This window comes from Prionailurus viverrinus, chromosome B1 (genome assembly GCF_022837055.1).
Source record: "Prionailurus viverrinus isolate Anna chromosome B1, UM_Priviv_1.0, whole genome shotgun sequence".
Lineage (NCBI taxonomy): Eukaryota > Metazoa > Chordata > Mammalia > Carnivora > Felidae > Prionailurus > Prionailurus viverrinus.
Genome location: NC_062564.1, coordinates 84,635,047 through 84,656,787, shown reverse-complemented (window position 1 = coordinate 84,656,787; position 21,741 = coordinate 84,635,047). Strand labels below are relative to the sequence as shown.

General features: G+C 36.9%; 1 protein-coding gene across 3 annotated transcripts in view; it reads right to left on the bottom strand.

Moving 5' to 3' along the window:
* The window catches only part of INPP4B (inositol polyphosphate-4-phosphatase type II B), a 403,509-nt gene that overhangs the window by 59,336 nt on the left and 322,432 nt on the right, over window positions 1–21,741 (bottom strand). For all 3 annotated transcript variants that reach the window (XM_047855552.1, XM_047855554.1, XM_047855553.1), the window contains one exon: window positions 17,740–17,837. In XM_047855552.1, coding sequence (XP_047711508.1) covers window positions 17,740–17,837 — 98 coding nt within the window. The remainder of the gene's footprint in view (window positions 1–17,739; window positions 17,838–21,741) is intronic.

Below are 21,741 nucleotides of genomic sequence, written 5' to 3'. Positions count from 1 at the left end.
AGAATAAAGTTATTTTAAGAGAAAGGGAGAACACAATATAGGCATAAGAAAAGGAAAGAACCCAAATTCTTAAGATACAAAGAGTTGACCTCAAAATCTTCACAGTTTAGTAGGGTGAGATGGATTTTAAACCATTATTAACCACAGTGAAATGTACTGTGGGCTATGACATTAAGTCAGTAAAAATAATAATAGAAAAAAAATAATAGAGACCCAAGGGAAGGAGTGCCTAATTCCATAAAGAATACTTGGGTATGGAAGAATTTTTAGCAAAAGTAAGGCCTTGTGGTTACAGAAAGCATTTGAGTGTGGAGAAATGATACAACACTATCAAAGCAGGGAATTTGTAGTTCACCAGGACCTTACAGGGCATGGTCCCAGAGGCAAAAATTATGAAGGGTCTTTTCTGTTATGCTAGGAAATTTGGGCTTCATCTTAAAAAACAGGAGCAATTAGGGTATTCTAAGTAGGGACATAACCATATCTGACAGGTCCCTAAGATATTTTCTGAAGTCACCTGATATAAATGGCTTTCAAACATTTTTGAAAGGAATACAGAGTAAGAATTTTACCTTATATGATGCCCCACAGCATGATGCTCACATACACAAACACACACACCCTTCTGTAACAAAAAAATTATGACATAATATTTACCCTTAGTGCAAACACTGTTCCCTGAATATGTTCTCTTCTATTCCATGTGATTATTATTATTACTCTTATTGTCCCAACCCTTGAAACTGATAAAACAACCTGGAGTCAACATAAACAAATTGCAAATTACTGACTTAGGGCAACCCCATATCCAAGATGGTAAGTGACTTTCACAAGGTTCCTCGTCAGAGGAAGTAAAAAAATCCTAGTCTCCAAATTCCAACGCCGACAATTTCCCCCATATCTGTGCTAATGTATTCACAATTAGCTGGCCGTTCCAGTATCAACACAATGAACCAGCTTCTTCAGAATTCTGAGAATCCAGAGTAAATATAGTGATTTTTCAAAATAATTCCCTTTCACTGTTGACATGAAGATTTTTTAATCAGTTATATAAAATAGACTATAAGGATCCTAAATATAAGTCAAATAAATGGCCATCCTTAGCCTATTTCTACCCCATAAAGAGAGCACTTTAAGACAGACATGATGTCCCATGGAAATCTCAACCCTTCTCCCCAGGGCATGCTTTTCAGAAGGAAATCATTCTGATGTTCTTAAAATTTTCAGGCCACTCTTTCTATTTCTATAATGATAAAGCTGGCTTTATTCAGAGCACATCTCTACCAATTCAATACTTTGTTTGCTGCCAGTTTTTTCTCAACCTGACCAAAATCCTGCAGGTCACAGAAATTCAGGTCTGGTTCTGGAAAGAAGTATCATTGGTAATGACTAGACTGTGGATTAATAAGTGAGATTTTAAGATAAAATGAGAAATCTTGATAAATCAACTTAAAATCCTGGTATACATGGAATGTGGATTAGTTTAAACTTAGAATAAATCTCTTCAAATGTAAATATCGCAAGTCTTGCTTTTTGCTACTCACTCCTGCATTACTCTAGCACATAATTTAAACAGGATAATTAAATCTCCATACTTATCTCCGTAAGAGTATTCTTTTTTCAAATAGGATTCAAGAAAAAAATCAGGTGAAAGGTACAAGAACGTTCACTGCATTATTGTTTATAATATTCAACAACAGAAAAAAAAAACACCTAGGTATTTATAAAGAGAATGAATAAATTGTTATATATTCATGAAATGTAACATTATACAATGGGTAAAATCAATAAACATGCTATATTATATATGTACATATCAGCATGAATATAGAGTAAAAACTATGTTGAGCAAAACAATAAAAATTATGGGACGCATCCAAAATAGTAGCAATAATATAAAGTTAAATATGTAAAACTACCAGATTTTTTATGGATAATATATATGCAGTAAAAGTGTGTATGAGAATGTAAAACGCCAAATTCAGGGTACTTCTTTTCTCAGAGAAGGGAAGGTGAGGGATTAAAACTGGAAGGTGTGGAAAGGGAGCTTTCATTCTATCTGGAAGTTGTTTCTTAAAAAAAAAAAAAAAAAAAAATCCTGAGGCTAAGTGATGGGTTCCCTAGTGTTTGTTATCTTATGATGTATTCTTTTTTTGTTTGTTTGAAACTTTCATAATTTTTTTTTAAAGAAAGCATGGAACCAAGCTTCCCAGAAAGTGATGCCAACTCCGTCCCTGATCTGACATGTGGTCTTAGGTGAGTTGCTTAACCCTCTGTCCTTATTTTCTCTACTGCAAAATGAGGACAATAACCCTGTCATGCTTCATCGACTTGAAGTGGAAAACAATTAATAAAAGTCTTGGCAGAAGCGGCTACATTGTTAGATTCTGTGTCAACCCTGAAAAACAGAGAAAGACATTAGTAGCTCTTAGGAAAGCATCCACAGTCTCAGATAGGAAGCCTACTTTCTCAGCAAAAGTCAGAATTTATCCAAAGTAGGAAATACTCTTTCAACACATAGAGGTGCACACAAAGATCAGAATCAGAAACACTCACAACCCCCGTGACTGTTCTCTTACCGCTATCTCATGGAACATAAGAGCCAAAAACAGAGTCACTTTTTATACCATTATCTTCCTTATGACATTGACCTGAATCAAAGATGGGGTGCTGACAAGCAAGCAGGAATGGGACTATAAACTTTCACCTGATTGAGCTGTGATGTTAATGAGGCCAAGGCAATAGCTTCATCATCTCACAGTCAAATGACTTTATGTTGCCAGAGTGTTCCAAGATGAAATGGAAATTAAAGCTCAATTCCCAGCACCACACCTACTTCCCACTTCATAGCTGGCACAAAATTTAAATGGGATCAATCATACTTCCACTCTGATGTCAATTTATATAATCCCATCCACCTTGAAATCAGAATCAGTTCAGAGATGGGCATTTGAAACTAAGCCAACAAGAACTTGACTGTGACCTCAGCAATCATTTCATGGGTATGTGGGTGACCTCTCCTGCCCCAGCTGAGTGAAGCTGAAGACTCAAATGTGGAAGGAGGAGGAAAAGTCCTCTTTATCTGTTTGGTTGAGTATGAGTTGAGCATGGGGATAATTGGTCATGCCAGCCATCATTTAAGATGGACCAGATGTAGGATAAAGTCTACACTAAGAGTGGTTAAGTGATGAATTAGCATGGAAAGTGTCTTTTCAATACTGCTAAGCCACTGAAGCAACCTTCCCTTGGAGGGTTGCGTGCTTGACCTTTGGAATTTTCAGTTTTGTTCATAAATTTTCTTTATTGTTCAAGCCAATTTGAGTCAGGGTTTCTGTCACTTGCAATCAAAAACATTCTAAGGTAAAATATGTGGCTATATAATACAGGCATTTTTAACATTGACCAGCCATATCGCAAACGTGTATTGTTGCTTTAGAGATGAGAAAATGACAAGTAAATTAGAATGTCTCTCGAAAGCAGCACATCAAGCACCTCTACAGTGATGGTTTTAAGACAAGGCTCTACATTCTTTGACACTCCTTCTATTGAGAGATGGAGTTTATGTACTTTCCCTTGGAATGCTGGTGGGCTTGTCACTGTCTTTACTAAGAGAGTATGGCACAAGTGACGCTATGTCACTTTGGAGTTAGGCCATAAATGCCAATGCAGCTCTTGTCTGATTCTCTTGGAACTTTGCTGTCTGTGTTCCCTATCTTGAGGTGCTCCCTATAAGAGCCCAGGCACTATGCTGGGAGAAGCCCAATCACATGGAGGCTCCTATTTAGGTTCTCCAGTCAACAGTTTCACCCAAGTCCAGCCCTTAGGTCATCATGGCCCAGGTGTCAGAATGCAAGTGCAGAAGCTTGCAAGTGCAGAAGCATGCAGAACACTCCAGTTCCCAATCAGTTAAGTGACACCCTGACACCGCACCCCTCCCGCCCCCACCAATCTTTCCAGCTGAAGTCCCAGATATCATGGGGTGCAGATAAACCATCTTTACTTCCTCTGTCTGAGTACATTCCTCTGTCTGATGCTTACAGAATCTGTGAGCATAAATAAAATGCTTCTGATTTTATATCAGTAAACTTGGAATAATTTGTCACCTGGTAATAAATAACCAGAACATCTACAAAGGGAAAAAAAATTGTAAGAGTCTGTATCTTTAAGTATTGAAAATAAACATATAGGGACACTTGGGTGGCTCAGTCTGTTAAGCTTCTGACTCTTGACTTCTGCTCAGGTCATGATATCATGGTTCATGAGATAGAGCCCGTGTTGGGCTCTGCACTGATAACATGTAGCCTGCTTGGGATTCTCACTCACCCTTTCTCTCTTTGTCCCTCCCCTGCACACTCTCTCTCTGTCTCTTAAAAATAAATAAACTGAAAAAAATGAACATATAAAGAACAATACTTTCATAGTCTACCCTGGTTAGTACTATATCCTGTGATATCAAATCTTCTCTACAATTAATTCTGAAATAATTATAGTTAAATTAACTATAGTTAATAGTTAACTATAGCTAAACTAGCAAGCAAACAAATGCAATTAGGTGAAAGCCATTGAGATGTCTTAAAATTGGAAATTACGTTCTTTTGGATGCTGTAAAATCTTGAAAATATTAAAAAAAAAAGCCCCAGTGAAACTGGCTCTATTTAAATTGTATTTCCAACTTAACAATTTATGAAAAAGGCAATATAAGAAATCAAATATCAAACTCCCCATCTGAACAGAGCTGAATAATATTTTTGACCTATACACCTTCTTTGTTTCCTTTTAAATGAATTTCAAGGTTGCATCACCCATAGTAAATGAAAAGACAACTTTACAAGTAACTGTGTTAAAAATTCTTCAGGATTTTCCTTGCTCACTGTCATACATTGAAGGCCATGGGACTTGGTGTGCAGGGAGGAGAGTAGAATTATAACATATTAATTTTTTTTCCTATTTTTGTTTTTGTTAAGAAAACACTCATGATTTGATTTCTGAATCTCCAAATAGTTTCAAGTCATTACAAAGGGTTGGGGGGGAGATGGTTTGCAGGTAGATGACTCTCAAAAGCCTAAATGCCTCAGATACTTGAGATAGTTTTATGCACAGACAGAAGAAAATTTGAGTATGGAAAGGAGGTTGACGCAGATTCCCCAGCTGAGTCTTCTTGTGAGCCCAGTTGCACTGCCTGCATTCTAGTGAGTGTTCACTGCCTTAGCAGTGAAGGCAGTTGATGGCTGCCTTTCCTTTTTCCCAAGGCAACTCCCAAGTCCCTGCATTTTACTTTGACAAGAATAGCAAGAAAGGTCCTGTTGAGAGCATACATTACACACAAAATGTCTGAAAACCAAAGCAAGTATAGACTTCTTAAAGCTTAGGACAGAAAGGAAAGCAGCTTCTGAGATATTTCCAGTACCCCACCTCCCTACCATGTAAGAGCCAGGCTGCCAGTGAAATATGTCAAGGCCACATGGCAGCATAGAGGGGCAGATGCATAATGAGGCCATCTCCAAAAAAAGAACAGTTCAGCACTTCCATGCTCCACTTTCTGATAACATGGAAGGAAATGACTCCCAAATTGCTAGAATGATAGCCAAAACAAAGCAGGAGAAGACAGTTGAGAAGACAGGGCTTTTTCCCAATAGCCAAGGTCTCTGCGTTACTTCTTTAGGCTCCTGGAGGCAAGTAAGAATGAGATCTTTAATATTTCATACTATATGGAATAAAATAAAGAACTCCTGAGGTATTAAAAAAGGTACAGATGAGGTAAAATAGAGGAAGAAGATTACAGAAACAAAGCTGCCTTGGGCGGCTCCAACATGAAAAGGAAAGAGGTAATAAAAACTCAAGGTAGACATTTCATTCCATTCCTATAGCTCCTTTTTTGGCTTGAAGTGAGCTATAGTTTTATAACCTAGGCTTCTCATATATTTATAGTTTATTGATAGCAACAAAATATATTAAACTATCCATGTCACCAGACTTATCTTTTCTGATCCCTTGATAAAGGTAATTTTATCTTTGAGTGTTGAGTTTCTCCTCCTTCTCTGACTTCAAAGATGAGTCTGAGTTTTGTTTTGCAGAACTGGAAGCATGAGGAATTTAGGATGCAAGAAAAGGTAGACCAGAAGGAAACAAAAGACTTCGCACTTGTGGCTGAGAAAAACAACACAGTAAGCAGTGAATGTTTGAGAGAGTGACATGCTCAATAGAGTGAATTAGAAACTTGGACAAAAGGACTTCAAAAGAATCATCATAAAGTTGCTAGTTGTCTGCTCTTTGATGTTTAATTAAAAGTTGGGACTAAATTTTATTTACCTTTAATTATTGGGCTCTTTATTAGATGTCATACTATGCTGAAACTGGAGTCCTAGGAGATTCATGTTAAATTAGGTGATATTTATCTCCAAAGGGGAAAGTGAATCCTAAGATTTTTAATATCCACCTTACTCCTCACTGTGGGGCCAATAAACTTATCCTAATGGTGATGATTTCAGGATCTCATCCCTATCACAGTATTTCACAAAAAGATATATGCTTTTTTAAAAAGATTATCAGACAAGCAGTGATTATAAGAAAACAATTCGTTAAGGTTAATATAGATAGGTATTTATATTTGAATAAATATACACAAGACAGAGGAAAAGAGACTACCGAATGGGGAAAAGAGGCAGGTTGCTTCAAACTATAGGAAGAGCTTTATAATCAATTTTAACTGGATCAATAAGTTGACTTGTTAGTACAAAGGAGACATATAACTCTCGTGAGAAACTCAAAGTGCATACAGTCATGATCTTATCCGTCACTGTAACATTCATAAGTGCAGTGTGACATCTTCTTAGCACAGACACTGACACTGGAAATATTAACTCCCTTTCTCTGGTGAGATAATGGTAGAATGTACTTTGATGTATTGGCATATACATATTGATTATTCTCATTTAATCGATAACGAAATGGAGGCATTCAAAACATCAAGTGATTCACCTAAGTGAGCTTTCAATTGAATTCATATCTTTTGACTTCATGCCATTTTATGTAGACTTACTAGGCTGGTTTACTGGGAGTCTAGCCAATCTTCGATGAGTGGTAAAATTTGGAGTGCAAGACTCGGTCTACTTACTCTACCGACAAGGAAGCTCCTGTGAGAGGGAAAGAATGTAGAAAGATGTAAAGTTGACTGATATACTAATCTTAGACTTTTCCTATACAAATTAGAGCAGAAGAGGGCTAACCAAAAAACTGATGCGTCTAAATTGCGAGGAGCCTGAAGTAACGTAGAAGATGCAGAGATCAATGCTGAGATAAACAGGGGGGCGGCCATCTGTATGGGCATCTGTGAGTGTGCATGTCTACCTCTGTTATTTGCAGTACTGTTTACATTTGTTGCTTCAGTCTAGTGCACAAGTTATTGGACACCAGAAGTCTATGTCTGTGGTTTTACCTGCACATAGAAAATTAAAACTGAATACTGTTTTGTATCACTTTTCCTTTCAAAAAGCCACAGAAGTGCTTCTAGAGACATATCAGGTAAAAAAAAAAATCCCTTAATCTTTATTAATATCAGAGAAAATTAAAAGCCTGAAGAGGTAAGTACATGAGAGTTTCTTCTTCAATGAGCTGAAAATAAAGGTGCTGCTGGAAATATGCAAATGTTTTTTAAATCTGCAGCTTTAAATTGAAATGATCAGAAGAACTACAGCAATGGGAGAGCAGCAGTACAAAAGTGAAAAGAACACTAACTGGGAATCAGGAAATATGGAACTTAGTCCCTGTTCACCCACTAGCTAGGTGTGTGAACTTAACAAAATCATCTTGGATCCCAAGCCCCTTATAGCATTTCTTAAAATATGTCCTGAGGGGCACACATTTGGCAAGATGCTTGTGAGTATTATATATATATTTGCTATATATCAGATTCTTTAAAACATTCATAAATGACCTCATCTATCTCACTAATTCATTCATTCAACAAATAGTTATGGAGTATGAGCTATAGGCCAGATAATGTTTTTGGTAGTTGGGATATAAAGTCAAAATATAGACAAGGATACTTGTCCACAAGGAGCTTACATTCTGAGGAGATACAGCCAAACAAAGTAAATGATGTATTGTACACTAGATGATGGTAGGTGTTATGGAGAAGGGGACTAGGGCATGGGAGATTGCAATTCAAAAAAAAATTTTTAATATATATATATATATTTTTAATTTGTTTTTGAGAGACAGAGTGGGAGTGTGAGAGGGGCAGAGAGAGAAAGTGACACAGAATCCAAAGTAGGCTCCAGGCTCTGAGCTGTCAGTGCAGAGCCCATCATGGGGCTCGAACTTGGCCTCTTAACCTACTGAGCCACCCAGGTGCCCCGGAAGATAGCAATTTTAAAGAGGGTAGTCAATGGGGCACGTGGGTGGCTCAGTAGGTTAAGTGTCTGACTTCAGCTCAGGTCATGATCTCACAGTTTGTGAGTTCGAGCCCCATGTGGGGCTCCAGCACAGAGCCTGGAGCCTGCTTTGGATTCTGTGTCTCCTTCTCTCTCTGCTCCTCCCCCAGTTGTGCTCTGTCTCTCTCTGTCTCTTAAAAAATAAGGAAATGTAAATAAGAAATTTTTTAAAAAATAAAGAGGGCAGTCAAGGGTGTTGTATGTAAGTGATGAATTGCTGAAGTCTTACTTCTGAAACCAATATTGCGCTGTATTTTAACTAATTAAAATTTAAAAGGAAATAAATAAAGACGGTAGTTAAGAAAGTCCTCACTGAGAAAGTGACATTTGGGGAAAGACTTAAAGGGAGAAGTGAAGGATCCATAAAAAGGGAGAGAATTTAAGGTAGAGAATTTAAGGCAAGAAAAAGTCCCAAGAAACAGCAAGAAGTCAGTGTGGGGCAGAGTAGAGCAAGGGAGGGAGAGAGGTAGGAAAGGAGAGTCAGCAGATTTGCTGCCAGATAACAAGGAACCTTCGAGACCATCGTAAAAATTTAGGTTTTCAGTCGGCTGAAAAAGTAGGGGCTATCAGAAGAGTTGGAGGAGAGACGTGATTTCATTTTCATGTTTAAAAGATCACTTTGGCTGCAGTGATAGAAACTGAGTGAGGCTGAGAGAGGAAACAAAAGACCAGAGGGACCTTATTGCCATAATATGAGAGTGAGAATAGTAAGGACTTGCACAGAATGGTAACAATATAGGTGGAGGGAGCTGGTGGCACACACTTGGGAAATAGAGCCAGTGAAATTTTCTGATGGACTGAAAGTGGGGTGTGAGAAAAAGAGAAGAGTCAAATGTGACTTCAATGTTTTCTTTCCCAAAGCAACAAATAAGCTAGAATTCATTAAAAACTAAGATGGAGATGATTGTAGGAAAAGTAAGTTTTTTTTTTAAGTTTATTTATTTTGAGAGAGAGACAGCATGAGCAGGGAAGGGGTACAGAGAGGGAGAGAGAGAGTAGGAAAAGTAAGTTTTTTTTTTAATTTTTAAATTATTTTTTAATGTTTTTCTTTAAATTTATTTTTGAGAAAGAGAGAGACAGAGAATGAGTGGAGGAGGGGCAGAGAGAGAGGGAGATACAGAATCCGAAGCAGGCTCCAGGCTCTGAGCTGTCAGCACAGAGCTCAACACGGGGCTCGAACTCACGGACCGCGAGATCATGACCTGAGCTGAAGTCGGACACTTAACCGAGTCACCAGGTGCCATGGAAAAGTAAGTTTTTAAGGGCATATCAGGAACAAAGTTTGAGGTGATGAGCAGGACATATGAGTTCCAGGAAGAGAGATGGGCTGGTGATGTAGGAACAGAGGTTGATAATTAATAGATGGTATTTAAAGCAATGAGACTGTGTTCAACAAGAGCAAAGACATATGTAGACTAAATCCTGGGACCCGCCAACATTTGGAGGTCAGAAAGTTAATGAGGAATCAGTAATGGCAGTGGAAAAGTAGCCAGAGAGTAGAGGCAATCACAGAAAAGTGTGGTGGCCTGGAAGCAAATGATGAAAGATGGAAAAAAATGACTATGTCAAATCTATTACTAGATCAGGTAGGATGAGAACAGAGAACTGAGCACTGAGCACTGGCTCTAAACCCTATGAAAAAACCAGTTTCAGTAAAGTTATTTAGACCAAAGGCTGACTGGAGTGGATTCAATGAAAAAAAAAATGGGTAGAGAAAAATTGGATACAGCTAGTAATCTTTAAATTCCTCTTTTAAATGAGAAAAAACTGAGGGCTGATGGGGGTGGGAGGGCAGGGAAGGTGGATGATGAGTATTGAAGAGGGCATCTTTTGGGATGAGCACTGGGTGTTGTATGGAAACCAATTTGACAATAAATTTCATATATTTAAAAAAATAAATAAAAGTACTTTGAAAAACAAAAACAAAAATAAAATAAATTCCTCTTTTATCTGTTCTTTCTGAAACATTTCCAACCTTAAGGTAGTCTTGAATTATAAAATAATTTCTCCTATACCACCAACACCTTGTACTCGTCTTTAATGTCTGTGTAATACCAAGCATATGGATGATATGTGAAAAATCCCTCAGCTATCTGAATGTTTCCAAATACACATGTGTTTGAAATAAAACAAGTAAAATATCTGAATGAGTAACTGGATATTTAATGGGTATATCTGTATGTGTATATGGTATCAGAGTTGGCTGTCTGCAAGACAGAAATTATTCGTAGTAATTAATTATGCAGTGATTTATAGTTCCTGTTGGAAGGATACTCGTGTGTTAATTCAAGAACCTTATATCTTCTTATATCTTCATGTTTGTTAAAAATGCCAAAAATCCATAATATTCAGATCTTTCTTTGTGTTTGGTAAACTTAGACACATTAATTTACTTTGGCATAATCAATCCAGGTAACCTCACATTGACCGGAATCATGATTACAGCTGAATTGTACACATTATATACACTTCACTTAGGTCAATAAATGTTAGTTAAGCAAAAACTAAATAAAAGATACAACATTTCAATATTCTGGGAATTTCACTTTCTTTTATCCTCAGGTCTAGAGTATAAATGAAACACAAAACATAAATTCACAATTTGATAACTAATCTATAACATTTTACAAGTCTAACCTAGTGGTTTTCAAATCATATTGTACAGCAGAGTTACCTAGAGAGCTTGGTAAAACACAAACTGCTGACCCCACATCCAGATATGGATCATTTGAAATTATTCTTGCATGGGTAAAAGGTAAGAAGAGGTGCCGAATGACTGAGGGATAGACTGGGCTGGTCAATTGCTGATTTGCTCTCATATCTATCTCTACTTTTTTCCCTTCTGCTCTATATCACAGGAATCCTTGTTCCCCAGACTGCTTGCTGCCTGCTGACTCAGTTAAATTTGGACAATGAGGATTAAGAGCGAGGTTAAAGGAACCAGGGAGACAGAAACCAGTGTATTTGTTTTCTGATCTCTCTGCTTGTGGATATGACCGTGGCTTCCGCATGGCTCCAGTTCCCAGGGGGCAACTCTTCTGTCTGTGGTCCCAGCTTCTTCTGGACAGTCCCCATCAAGAACCAAGATTCAGCAGCATGGCCCTAGATTTTGTGCTCTGGTGACACTACATCTGACCTAGGTCCTTTCAGCACCTGGCCTAGCATCAGCTTCTTGATATTGCTAAACTCAGTGTGGCTAAGTCGATCCCTGCTTAATTTCTCCCATTTCTTTCATGTCTATCACCAATGCTCCACAGCAAATTCCTCAAATGTGTTTTCCTGACTGCACTTGGACTGATATGGTTACTAAGGATTTAGTAATATATGTATATTTTTTATTTTAGCAAACCACAGCCTAGGCTAGCATAACATGTCAAATTCAGACATGACCCTGTGTCTATCTGACCCTGTGTGCAGGCCAATCCTTTCTTGCATTTCCTGACCTCATACTTAAAGTTTATAGACAGTAAAAATATAAAAGATATATTGGGAGGAGGGAGAAAAGTACTGGGGGAAGGGTCTTATGGTATTTTTTGTCACCCATGGCTGAACCTTAGTTGACAGAATAAAACACTAGCCTTTGATGTCACTGTTTTGTAACGTTGAAGGGCCATCCTAATGTTCAGAACAAGTATATATCATACACATACAATATATATAATCATATCATATATATAAATATAATATATATATTAATGTAAATCATTCATAGGAGATCTAGAATTATTATATGTGGAGAAAAAGTTAATCATTTAGAAATTTACTTTAAAACTTGGGAAATATTTAACCTGTATCAGAAAGTTCCTTTGCTAAAGGGAAAAACTCAGATTGTCAGAAGACATTTAATGGGGTGTGTACATGAGTGTGAGTGTGTGTATTTGTGTGTGTGTGCAACTGCATGTCTGTGTGTGTTTGTTAATGTCTTTTAAGATATCTGCCTGATTTCATTTCTTATTTTATAAGTTCAGGTTATTTCCAGAGCCTGCTGAGGTCTGGTTAGCCAGGATCAGCATGGGTGCTAGTCCGAGGGTAGAGGGCTCTGAAAAGCAGGGGCCAGAAACCCCACCATAGCTTGTTGTGAGAGAGTAAAGGCAGCACATTTAGACTTGTGAAAGCTGTGAGCCATGTTACAAGTGTCAACACACGTGGGCTCCAATTTTAAGTATACAAACAGTAAGTAGATATTTACTTAGATAAAGGTGATATTTAAATGCACCTTATTTTGTTTATGGAGCATTGCCTATCTCTGAGGCACACATAGTTGATGCTGTCACTATTGATTCTATCACACACTTTCTGGACTGCGACCACAGCTCATACTAGAATTACTGACTGAAGGAAATAGCCATTTATAAGTAGCCTTGATTTTCATTAATACACAGAGCAAATGCGGTGCAATTTTTCTCTCTGATATATGCACGATATTCCAAGAACTGATGTATCTGCTGCTCCTCAGTGATTTTATCCATTTGTAACACAAGGTATGTGTTAGTATGTGTGCCAGCCACTGTTCTCCCACATTCTATGGCATTGAACCATGTGGAAAGTCCAACAGTGTGATCAGCTACAAAATCTTGGCAAGACCTAGGACTGATTTCTTCCAGAGCATAGTATGTGTTATAAATGCTGTAACTAGTTGTCTGTTTCTTAGCAATAGTCTGATATATCCATTTGTAAGTTTATATTACATAAAGTAAAATTATGAATGATACCTTGGTAGCTCTGTTTTGTTTTGTTTGTTTTCCATTTCTTAGAGAAACAGAATCCAATAATTTTACTCAGGGAACTATTACCATATATTTGTTCTAGAAAAAGTATCTTGATTTACTAGAGAGTTCTATCTTATCTTTGAAAAACCTTGCTGAACTTTCAATGGCTGTATGACAATGTTTTCAAAAGACAAGTTATTAGATATGAAGAGTCACGTGATCCATTTTCTGGCCTAACAAAAGTAGATTTTAGATACTCAGCATTTTATTCACAGTTAAGCTTTCTTTTTCATCTGCTTCTGGGAAATCCTTTCATGTGTAGGTTTTCTTATCCTAATGGAGTCCTGTTACTTTTTATATATTTCACATTATTTTGAGTTTTAACATTATAATTTTCTTTCTGATTTTATTCTTAACTGACCCAGTTTTGCTCCATTGATCTATTTTTTATTTATTTTATTTTTTAGTATTATATTTATTTTTAAGAGAGAGAGAGAATGGGGGAGGGGCAGAGAGAGAGAGAGAGAGAGAGGGAGACAGAGGATCTGAAGCAGGCTCTGTGCTGACAGCAGCAAAACCTATGTGGATCTTGAACTCATGAACTGTGAGATCATGACCTGAGCAGAAGCTAGATGCTTATCTGACTGAGCCACCCAGGTGCCTCCCACTTTTTAAAGTTTATTTATTTATTTTTGAGAGAGTGAGGGAGAGAGAGAAAGTGTGGGAGGAGCAGAGAGAGAGAATCCCAAACAGGCTTCAGCGCACAGAGCCTGATGTAGGTCTCAAACTCATGAACCATGAGACCTGAGCTGAAATCAAGAGTTGGAGGCTTAACCCACCGAGCCACCCAGGCACCCCACCCACTAATTTATTTTTTAAAGGAGAGATAAGATAAATCAAAATAATAAAAAATGTAAAATGTTAACTGAAAATGTAAGTTCAAAGCACACGAAAATATTTTGGTCTAAATAAATTGCAGCCTGTTAACTAAATCTTAGCTCAGCAAAAGTAAACCTCAGAGTGCTTGACACTCATGCACAGATTTTAAATGTTATAGTTAAAGAATTACATTTTCATAATTATGTTAAAAGAATTTGACAGCATATCAGGGAAAACCATGACTGATATGATTTTTACAGTTAGTAAAGTGCTTGTGAACAAAATCTCTTTTCAAGCCTTTTCCCTCTGAAACTACCAAAGGAGCCTGGAGACCTGACAGACAGTGGTGGAGCAGCAGACCTAAACTACACTTTGGCCTCCTTCCAAACCTTCGATACTCAGAGCACCAATCTTAAACAGTGACGGGTGACCTTTTATTGAATTTCTTCAGGTGTTATATGGGCTGTAGCCAGGCATGGCAGATTTCTTTTCCTAAAACCCAGAATACTACTTTTTTCCTCCTGAGTAATGTTCTTTGTATCATATGGGAGGCATAATCTTCTGCTCTCTCTGGGTCCCTCAAGGGCTTTCTGGCTAGTTCTAGGGGTTTGACCGTTGCAACCTTTTGTAGAGCCTCTATGCAGTGTCCAGAGCCGATCCTTAGCCCCTTGCAACTGTCCTATACTTTCCACATGTCTTTACAATTTTCATGTCTCTTGGAAAATGAAACTAAAGAGAAATAAAGGAGAAAACCCCTCTTCCCTGATTCTGTTGCTTTCAGCTTATTTTTTCATTCTTTGTAGTCACTACCGACCTTCCTAGGAGGGTAGCTTTCGCTCTGGTTGTCCACTTGTACAATACGAGTTCTCTTCTTAAATGCTTTAGATGTGGTTCCACTCCATGTTTTTATGTAAATGGTTCCATGCAATGTCATCAATGCTCATAACCACCAAATCCAACAGCTTCTCTTTAATCCCTCTTTTTTCTTCATCAACACATTTGTTATTCTTGTTTACCTTATCCTGTCTAAAATCTTTCTCATTTAACTACAGTGATGCTTGAAGCCCCTCAATCTTGAACAATTTCTCCATATTTTGTGGGTTCTTTAATCCTTCTTTTCTTGTACTTAATGGATAGTCTCCTATCATATATGTGTATTTCTCACATCGGTTGAAATAGATTTATTCATTCAATCCCAATATCACAAAAGACATCCTTTAAGGTAAAAAAAAAATCCTTTGGAAGAAAGGGAATTTTTTTTAAAACATGTAGAATAATGTAAAATTCAACCATTTAATTCATAAATCATAAAATAAATGGGGTTAATGAATGGATAGCACATCCAAAATGGATTAGTAAGTGAAAGTAATGGTTTATAGGATTAACTCATCCTTTTAACACTGACAGAAATTATCCTTAATTTTACTGTGAAAGAAAAATAATAGATTATATGGATTATGGGTACGATTCAGCATGGTAATTCTTTTCCTCCTTTACAAACAGCCTAACCTCTATTTACACTGTTAATAAAGCTTTATAGTTTCTTTCTTGAATGGAGTATAACTCAAATGATGCTTTGAGTTACAACTTTTCTGCATAAGGAACAACCCTACATATGTCAGTATAGTGCATAGATCAGATTTGGACTTTTGTTATGGAAAACAACCAAAGTCATATCACAAAATTCTGTGCCAAATCTGTGACAGGTTGTCTCAAAAGTATGTTGACATAATAGAAAACAAAATATCAGGAAACATTCACTATGTTAAGACAACTGCCTAGCTAATGAAATATAATTGGTTTGATGCAAAAGTCCACCATGTTTTCAAAGAAGAAATATATTTACAAGTTTCAAATATACTTAGTTATATTTATTTAGTATACTACATGAGGTCTTATGTTTTCAAACTTTTTAAACTTCTGTTCCCATGAAGAGTTTAAATGACTTGAATGTAGGGATTTTTTTTTTGAATTTAGTGTCTCAGACAATAATTTACTCATGACTTGTACATATTTCAACAATGACTTATACATATTTTTAAGGTGACATAATTATTTTATGTATAGTATTGAAGCCCCTTATAGACTTTGCCAACAACCTACTTTTAAATATATTTTAAGTAATGAGGACATATCATTGGTTCACAAATATTATTATCAATTAAAAATAACCTAAAATGTTTATTAAAACACAGATTATAGGGAAAACTCAATAGTTCTGTAGAGAGACTTGGGAATTTGCATTGCCAACAGGTTCCTAGGTGATGTTGATTCTGCTGGTTCTGTGATCACACTTCGAAAGAACTGATAGAAATAGAAAATAAGTTATAAGAATTCTGGGAATTCCAGGGGTGCTTGGGTAGTTCAGTAGGTTAACCTTCTGACTCTTGATTTCAGCTCAGGTCATGATCTCACGGTTCTGGGATCAAATCCCAAGTCAGGCTCTATGCTGACAGTGCGGAGCCTGCCTGGGATTCCCTCTCTTTCTTTCTCTCTCCCTGTCCCTCACTTGTGCTCTCTTGTGCTCTCTCAAAATAAATAAACAAACATTTAAAAAAAAGAATTCTGAGAATTCCAAATTTAGATAACTTGTATAAAAATTATCTACCCACATCCAAGTTAAAATAAGCCATTTTTCATTAATTACTAATGCAAAATAGTTTTGTTTATATTACTAACTTTAAGTAATTAAATTTAGAATTCACAAGAATGCTGGATGCCAAAAAGTTTCCCTGCATTTAATTTCATTTTGGTATAAAAATAATATTTTATGTGAAATAAAATAATATAAAAACTGCAGGTGAAATTTTTAACTATCCACACTTGACTTGCGTATGCCATTGTAATATTTTGATGCAAGATTCACTGGGTTATGAAAAGTCCTAAACACTCTGCCACCAACGGTATTTTAGATAAAGTATCAGAATACAGAGCAGTGAAAAAATTGCCAGTGATTTGATAATAGACTTTCATTATAGCTTTTGGTTAAAAATACAATATTTTCTACTTTATTAAAACCTAGTTTCTTATCATTGTAAATATCTCAATATTACCACACATTTATATCACTTATTGATGAACTCCAACTACATTTTTGATTCTCTGGCTTTGAATTGCTCAAATGTTGTGTGCTTACTTTTGTGGGGAAAAGAACTGCAGAATTGAATAATAAAAAACATGCTGAAGTGTAAGATACATTTCTATAGGCTTGGATGCTTAACAGTTTCACATAAAAATTGCAATAATCCTATTCAATAAATTAGTTCCTTAGTTCATATCACTTTTTGTTACTTGTATAACTTGTATTCTATCTGATTTTCTCCTTGTATATGTGTGATATATCTGATATAGATTATAAATCAAAAAGTTAATTATTCATTAAACCCTTTTACATGGTTAAGAATTATACAAACTTTTTAGTAGACTCAATTGAGATTCTTAACTATAAGTTCCTTATTTTAGATTTTTGGTATCTTCCAGTGGCACTAAAATTAATGTCCTAGCATGAGCAGCAGGACATCAAGAGTGCAATCAAGGCAGTGAGGCAGGTGACGGTCATGCCACCTTGGCAATCAGTCTTTTTGATTCAGATAATCTCAAAGTTGCTCTCCCATCCTTACCCCATGTGTCTTTCCCTCATTGACCTCTTTGTTTGACCTGTCCTGAAAATTTATAATCAAGAAATTATTATTGTTGCTTTCTAAAGCTGGTGTACTTACAATCAGGAGGCATCTTTTCCATAAATATTGTGTAATATTCTTTTAGAAGTTCAAAATTTTCCTGATTAATACTTTCCTGCAAGGAGACATCTCCAAACCTAAAATAGAACAAAGAAAACAGTTATGGGTTATAAAGATGCTCCTGAAAGTAACATTTTTTAACCTTTTATTTTTAAATAGATGCCAGACTAAAACCACCTCCTCCTTTTGTTTAGAATTAAACATATCCCCAGTATTCTGCCATTAACTCATGTTAAAATCTAGGCACTCTTCTGGATTTCCTCTCTTTTCTTCACCCCATCCAGTATTCATTGATCTTTTCACATCTCTGGCAGTCTTTCCTTCTTTTTCCTTAACACTGTAATTGTATAGTAGACATTTAATTACATCCACTCTAGACTGGGTATACAGTTCCCAAATACCCCAATGCTATGTCTTCAATCTCCTTCCCTTCCAGTCTCTCCTTTACATCAAGGTCAGATCATTCATTCATTCGACAGATATTTGTTTAACTTTGACTATATGCCGAGAGCTGCATGTGCAATAAACACAACGTTGGAGAAGTGAGTCTAATACCTGTTCTTCATATCAGCTCACTAAACTTCACCGCCTCTTCTCTCCCTATAAGGACAAAGTCCAACCCCCTTAGTTTAGCATCTAACTTCTCCACCAAACCTTCCAAAAACCCTCATAGGAATGTAGTTACACTTTTCTCCCTCATCAGCAGAATTTTGATACCTTTGGAACTCTCCACATGTTATTCTCCCTCTAACTAGAATTTTTTTTATCTTCCTTGTCTGTTTGATCAATTCATCCTTCAGGCTTTAGGCTCATGTATTCCATGAAACCTTCCTCATGTATTCCCCTCCCATCTGTGAATCACTTTCTTTCCTCCATTATTCCTGCCCCTTCCACATCTTTGCTTATTGCATGAGTCAAACTGTAATGTATTACTTGTTGACCTGGCTTCCTTACTGGATGGTAAGTTCTTTTCGGACAGGGATCATATCCATTTTTCTTGTCACATTGCATGCTCCCTGTGTCCCTTAGCTTGGCAGAGTAGTGCCTGGTACAAGGTCAATGCTCAATATCTATGCTGAGTTAAGGTTGGAGAATAAGAATATAGATGAAGGAAAATCTATAGGAGAGCTTCTCTTAAACACTGAAATACACTCTTCTAACTTTTTCATACATTATAATCAACTGGTATTAAAAAAATATCATCCTTGCTGGAGAAATACTATTGTTATGGACTTAATGTTTGTGTCTTCCCCCCAAAAATCATATTTTGAAGCCCCTAAACCCCAGTAGCTGTGTTTGGAAATGGAGATTCTAAGGAAGTAATTAAAGTCAAATGAGGTGGGGGCCCTAATCTAACAGGATTGGTGTGTCCTTGCAAAGAGAGACACCTGTGAGCTCACCGTCTCTCTCTGTGCACACAAAAGAGATCAAGGGAGCACACAGAGAGAAAGTTAGAGAGACTTCTCACCAGAAGCCAAGTTGGCTAGAAACTTGATCTTGGAATTCTCAGCCTCTGGAATGAGGCTATACATTTGAGATATACATTTGATATACAAATGAGATATACAAATGAGATATACATTTCTGTTGTGTAAGCTGCCCAGTCTGAAGGATTTTGTTGTGTAGGCCAGAGTAATTAGTACTTATTTAATTAAGAATGGATACACATAACATACAAGTTGGCAATGGGTAAATAGTTTGTAAAGTATTGAACCTGGATTACATAGCATACCTAACTTGTAGATGTTGCCTGGTAAAGCTCAAAATTCAGAATCAGAGAAATAAGACTCAGAGAACAGAGACAGAGTGATTTACTTAAATCAGTGATTGATTGATGTCTAAGTGTCAGCCTTCCCTCTTCTCTTCAAGTTTTTCTATACTTTGTCATTTGTCTCCTTTTCAAGTCTTATGTGTTTTTACAGCTTCCAGATATGAAAAAAGTGTGTGTGTGTGTGTGGTGCACGTGTGTGCACACACACACATAAAATATGCAAGATCGATAAGAGAGAAGAAAGGGAAGGGACATTTTATTTTTTGATGTTTATTTATTTTTGAGAGACAGGGAGAGAGAGAGTGAGCAAGAGCGAGCACAAGTGGGGGAGGGACAGAGAAAGAGGGAAACACAGAATCCAAAGCACGGTCCAGGCTGTAAGCTGTCAGCACACAGCCTGATGTGGAGCTCGAACTCACGAACCGTGAGATCATGACCTGAACCAAAGTTGGATGCTTAACCAACTGAGCCACATGGGCGCCACAAAGAAGGTAAGGCCTTTTTAAAATAAAGTAACTAACAACTGAGATAGTCACAGTGACATAAATGATGCAAATTAACCGAATGTAGAGGGCTTGAAAATACAATGCTAACTATTCCTTGAAAGTCTGTACATGGGACTTCCACATCTCTCAAGATGACATTCACAGGTCTTAACTTACTAATTCAAACCGCAAACACTCTGTAGTTTAGTGTACCAAAGAAGAGATAATTAATTTAGAGTGCTCTTTTGTTTTTCCCACCCAAATTGTGTAATTTATGTTCATAAATAACATTCATCTCAACCACTGAACTTGCTGTGAGGCACATATATACCAATGACTGGAATATAATCTGACTTCAGGTACTTATTTGCAAAAGTGCTCAATTATCAAAGAAAACTTGTACAACACAGTGAATACAAATATATTCTGATTTATGCATAGTATAAGAAAAGAGATTAATGGCTTCTGTACAGTTTGAAATTAAACATGAAATACAAAGATGCCACCTAATTTTGTAACTGACAAGTGAGAATTATGAAAACCTATGCTGTTCAGGATATCTTTTGGATAAGAGGGAGAGAAGGAAAAATCATCGGAAAATAATAGATAAAAACTGGCACCTTGACTATCATTGAAAAATTCAGGAGTACTATAAATGCAGTGGCATTTTTAATTTAGTAAAAGACATTGGAAAGGTTTAACACTTGCATATCAAGTCATGGCCAAGAATATGCTAGGCACTTTTAAACTGATACCCATGGGGGAAGGAGCCATTTGGAGAGTGAATTATGGATAAGAAAGCATTTTAAATATGGAAGACTATCAAATTCTCCAGAAGTTCTGCCTGTAGGGGAACCTTTCCAGCCAGGCCTCATAGCCAAGATGGTGACTTCTTTCTCTAAAATCTTTTAAAAATGGGTGCCTGGGTGGCGCAGTCGGTTAAGCGTCCGACTTCAGCCAGGTCACGATCTCGCGGTCCGGGAGTTCGAGCCCCGCGTCAGGCTCTGGGCTGATGGCTCAGAGCCTGGAGCCTGTTTCTGATTCTGTGTCTCCCTCTCTCTCTGCCCCTCCCCCGTTCATGCTCTGTCTCTCTCTGTCCCAAAAATAAACGTTGAAAAAAAAATTAAAAAAAAAATGTGTTCTATGAACTTTAACTCGTATCCACATTTTCAATAATCTCTACATGTGAATCATGTAATATGCAAAAGTAATTCCTATGCTTTCTCACAAAAGTGTTTTTGACACTAACTCATGGCACTATGTATAATCATCTGTTGTTTGACTAAGCAATTTATTATGAAAAGATGTGCTAACCTTGCCCAATAACAGCTATTTTAGTAAACAAAACAAAAGGGAATAATAGACTGTGTTTCAGGTCCAGAAAAGTTTGACAAAATTAGCTGAGTTTACATTGTTGAAATACATATGAACATAAAACTTCTTTTTTTTTAAACATTTATTTATTTATTTATTTATTTATTTGGAGAGACAGAGTATGCAAGGAGGACAAGGGCAGAGAGAGAGAAAGAGAGACAGAGAGAGAGAATCCCAAGCAGACTCTGCATTGTCAGCACAGGAGCCCAACACAGGGCTCAATCACACAAACCCGCGAGATCATGACCTGATTCCAAATCAAGAGTTGGTCGTCTAACCAAGGAGCCACCTAGGCACCCAAAACACAAAAACTTTTTTTTTAAATGTTTATTTTTGAAGGAGAATGAGAAA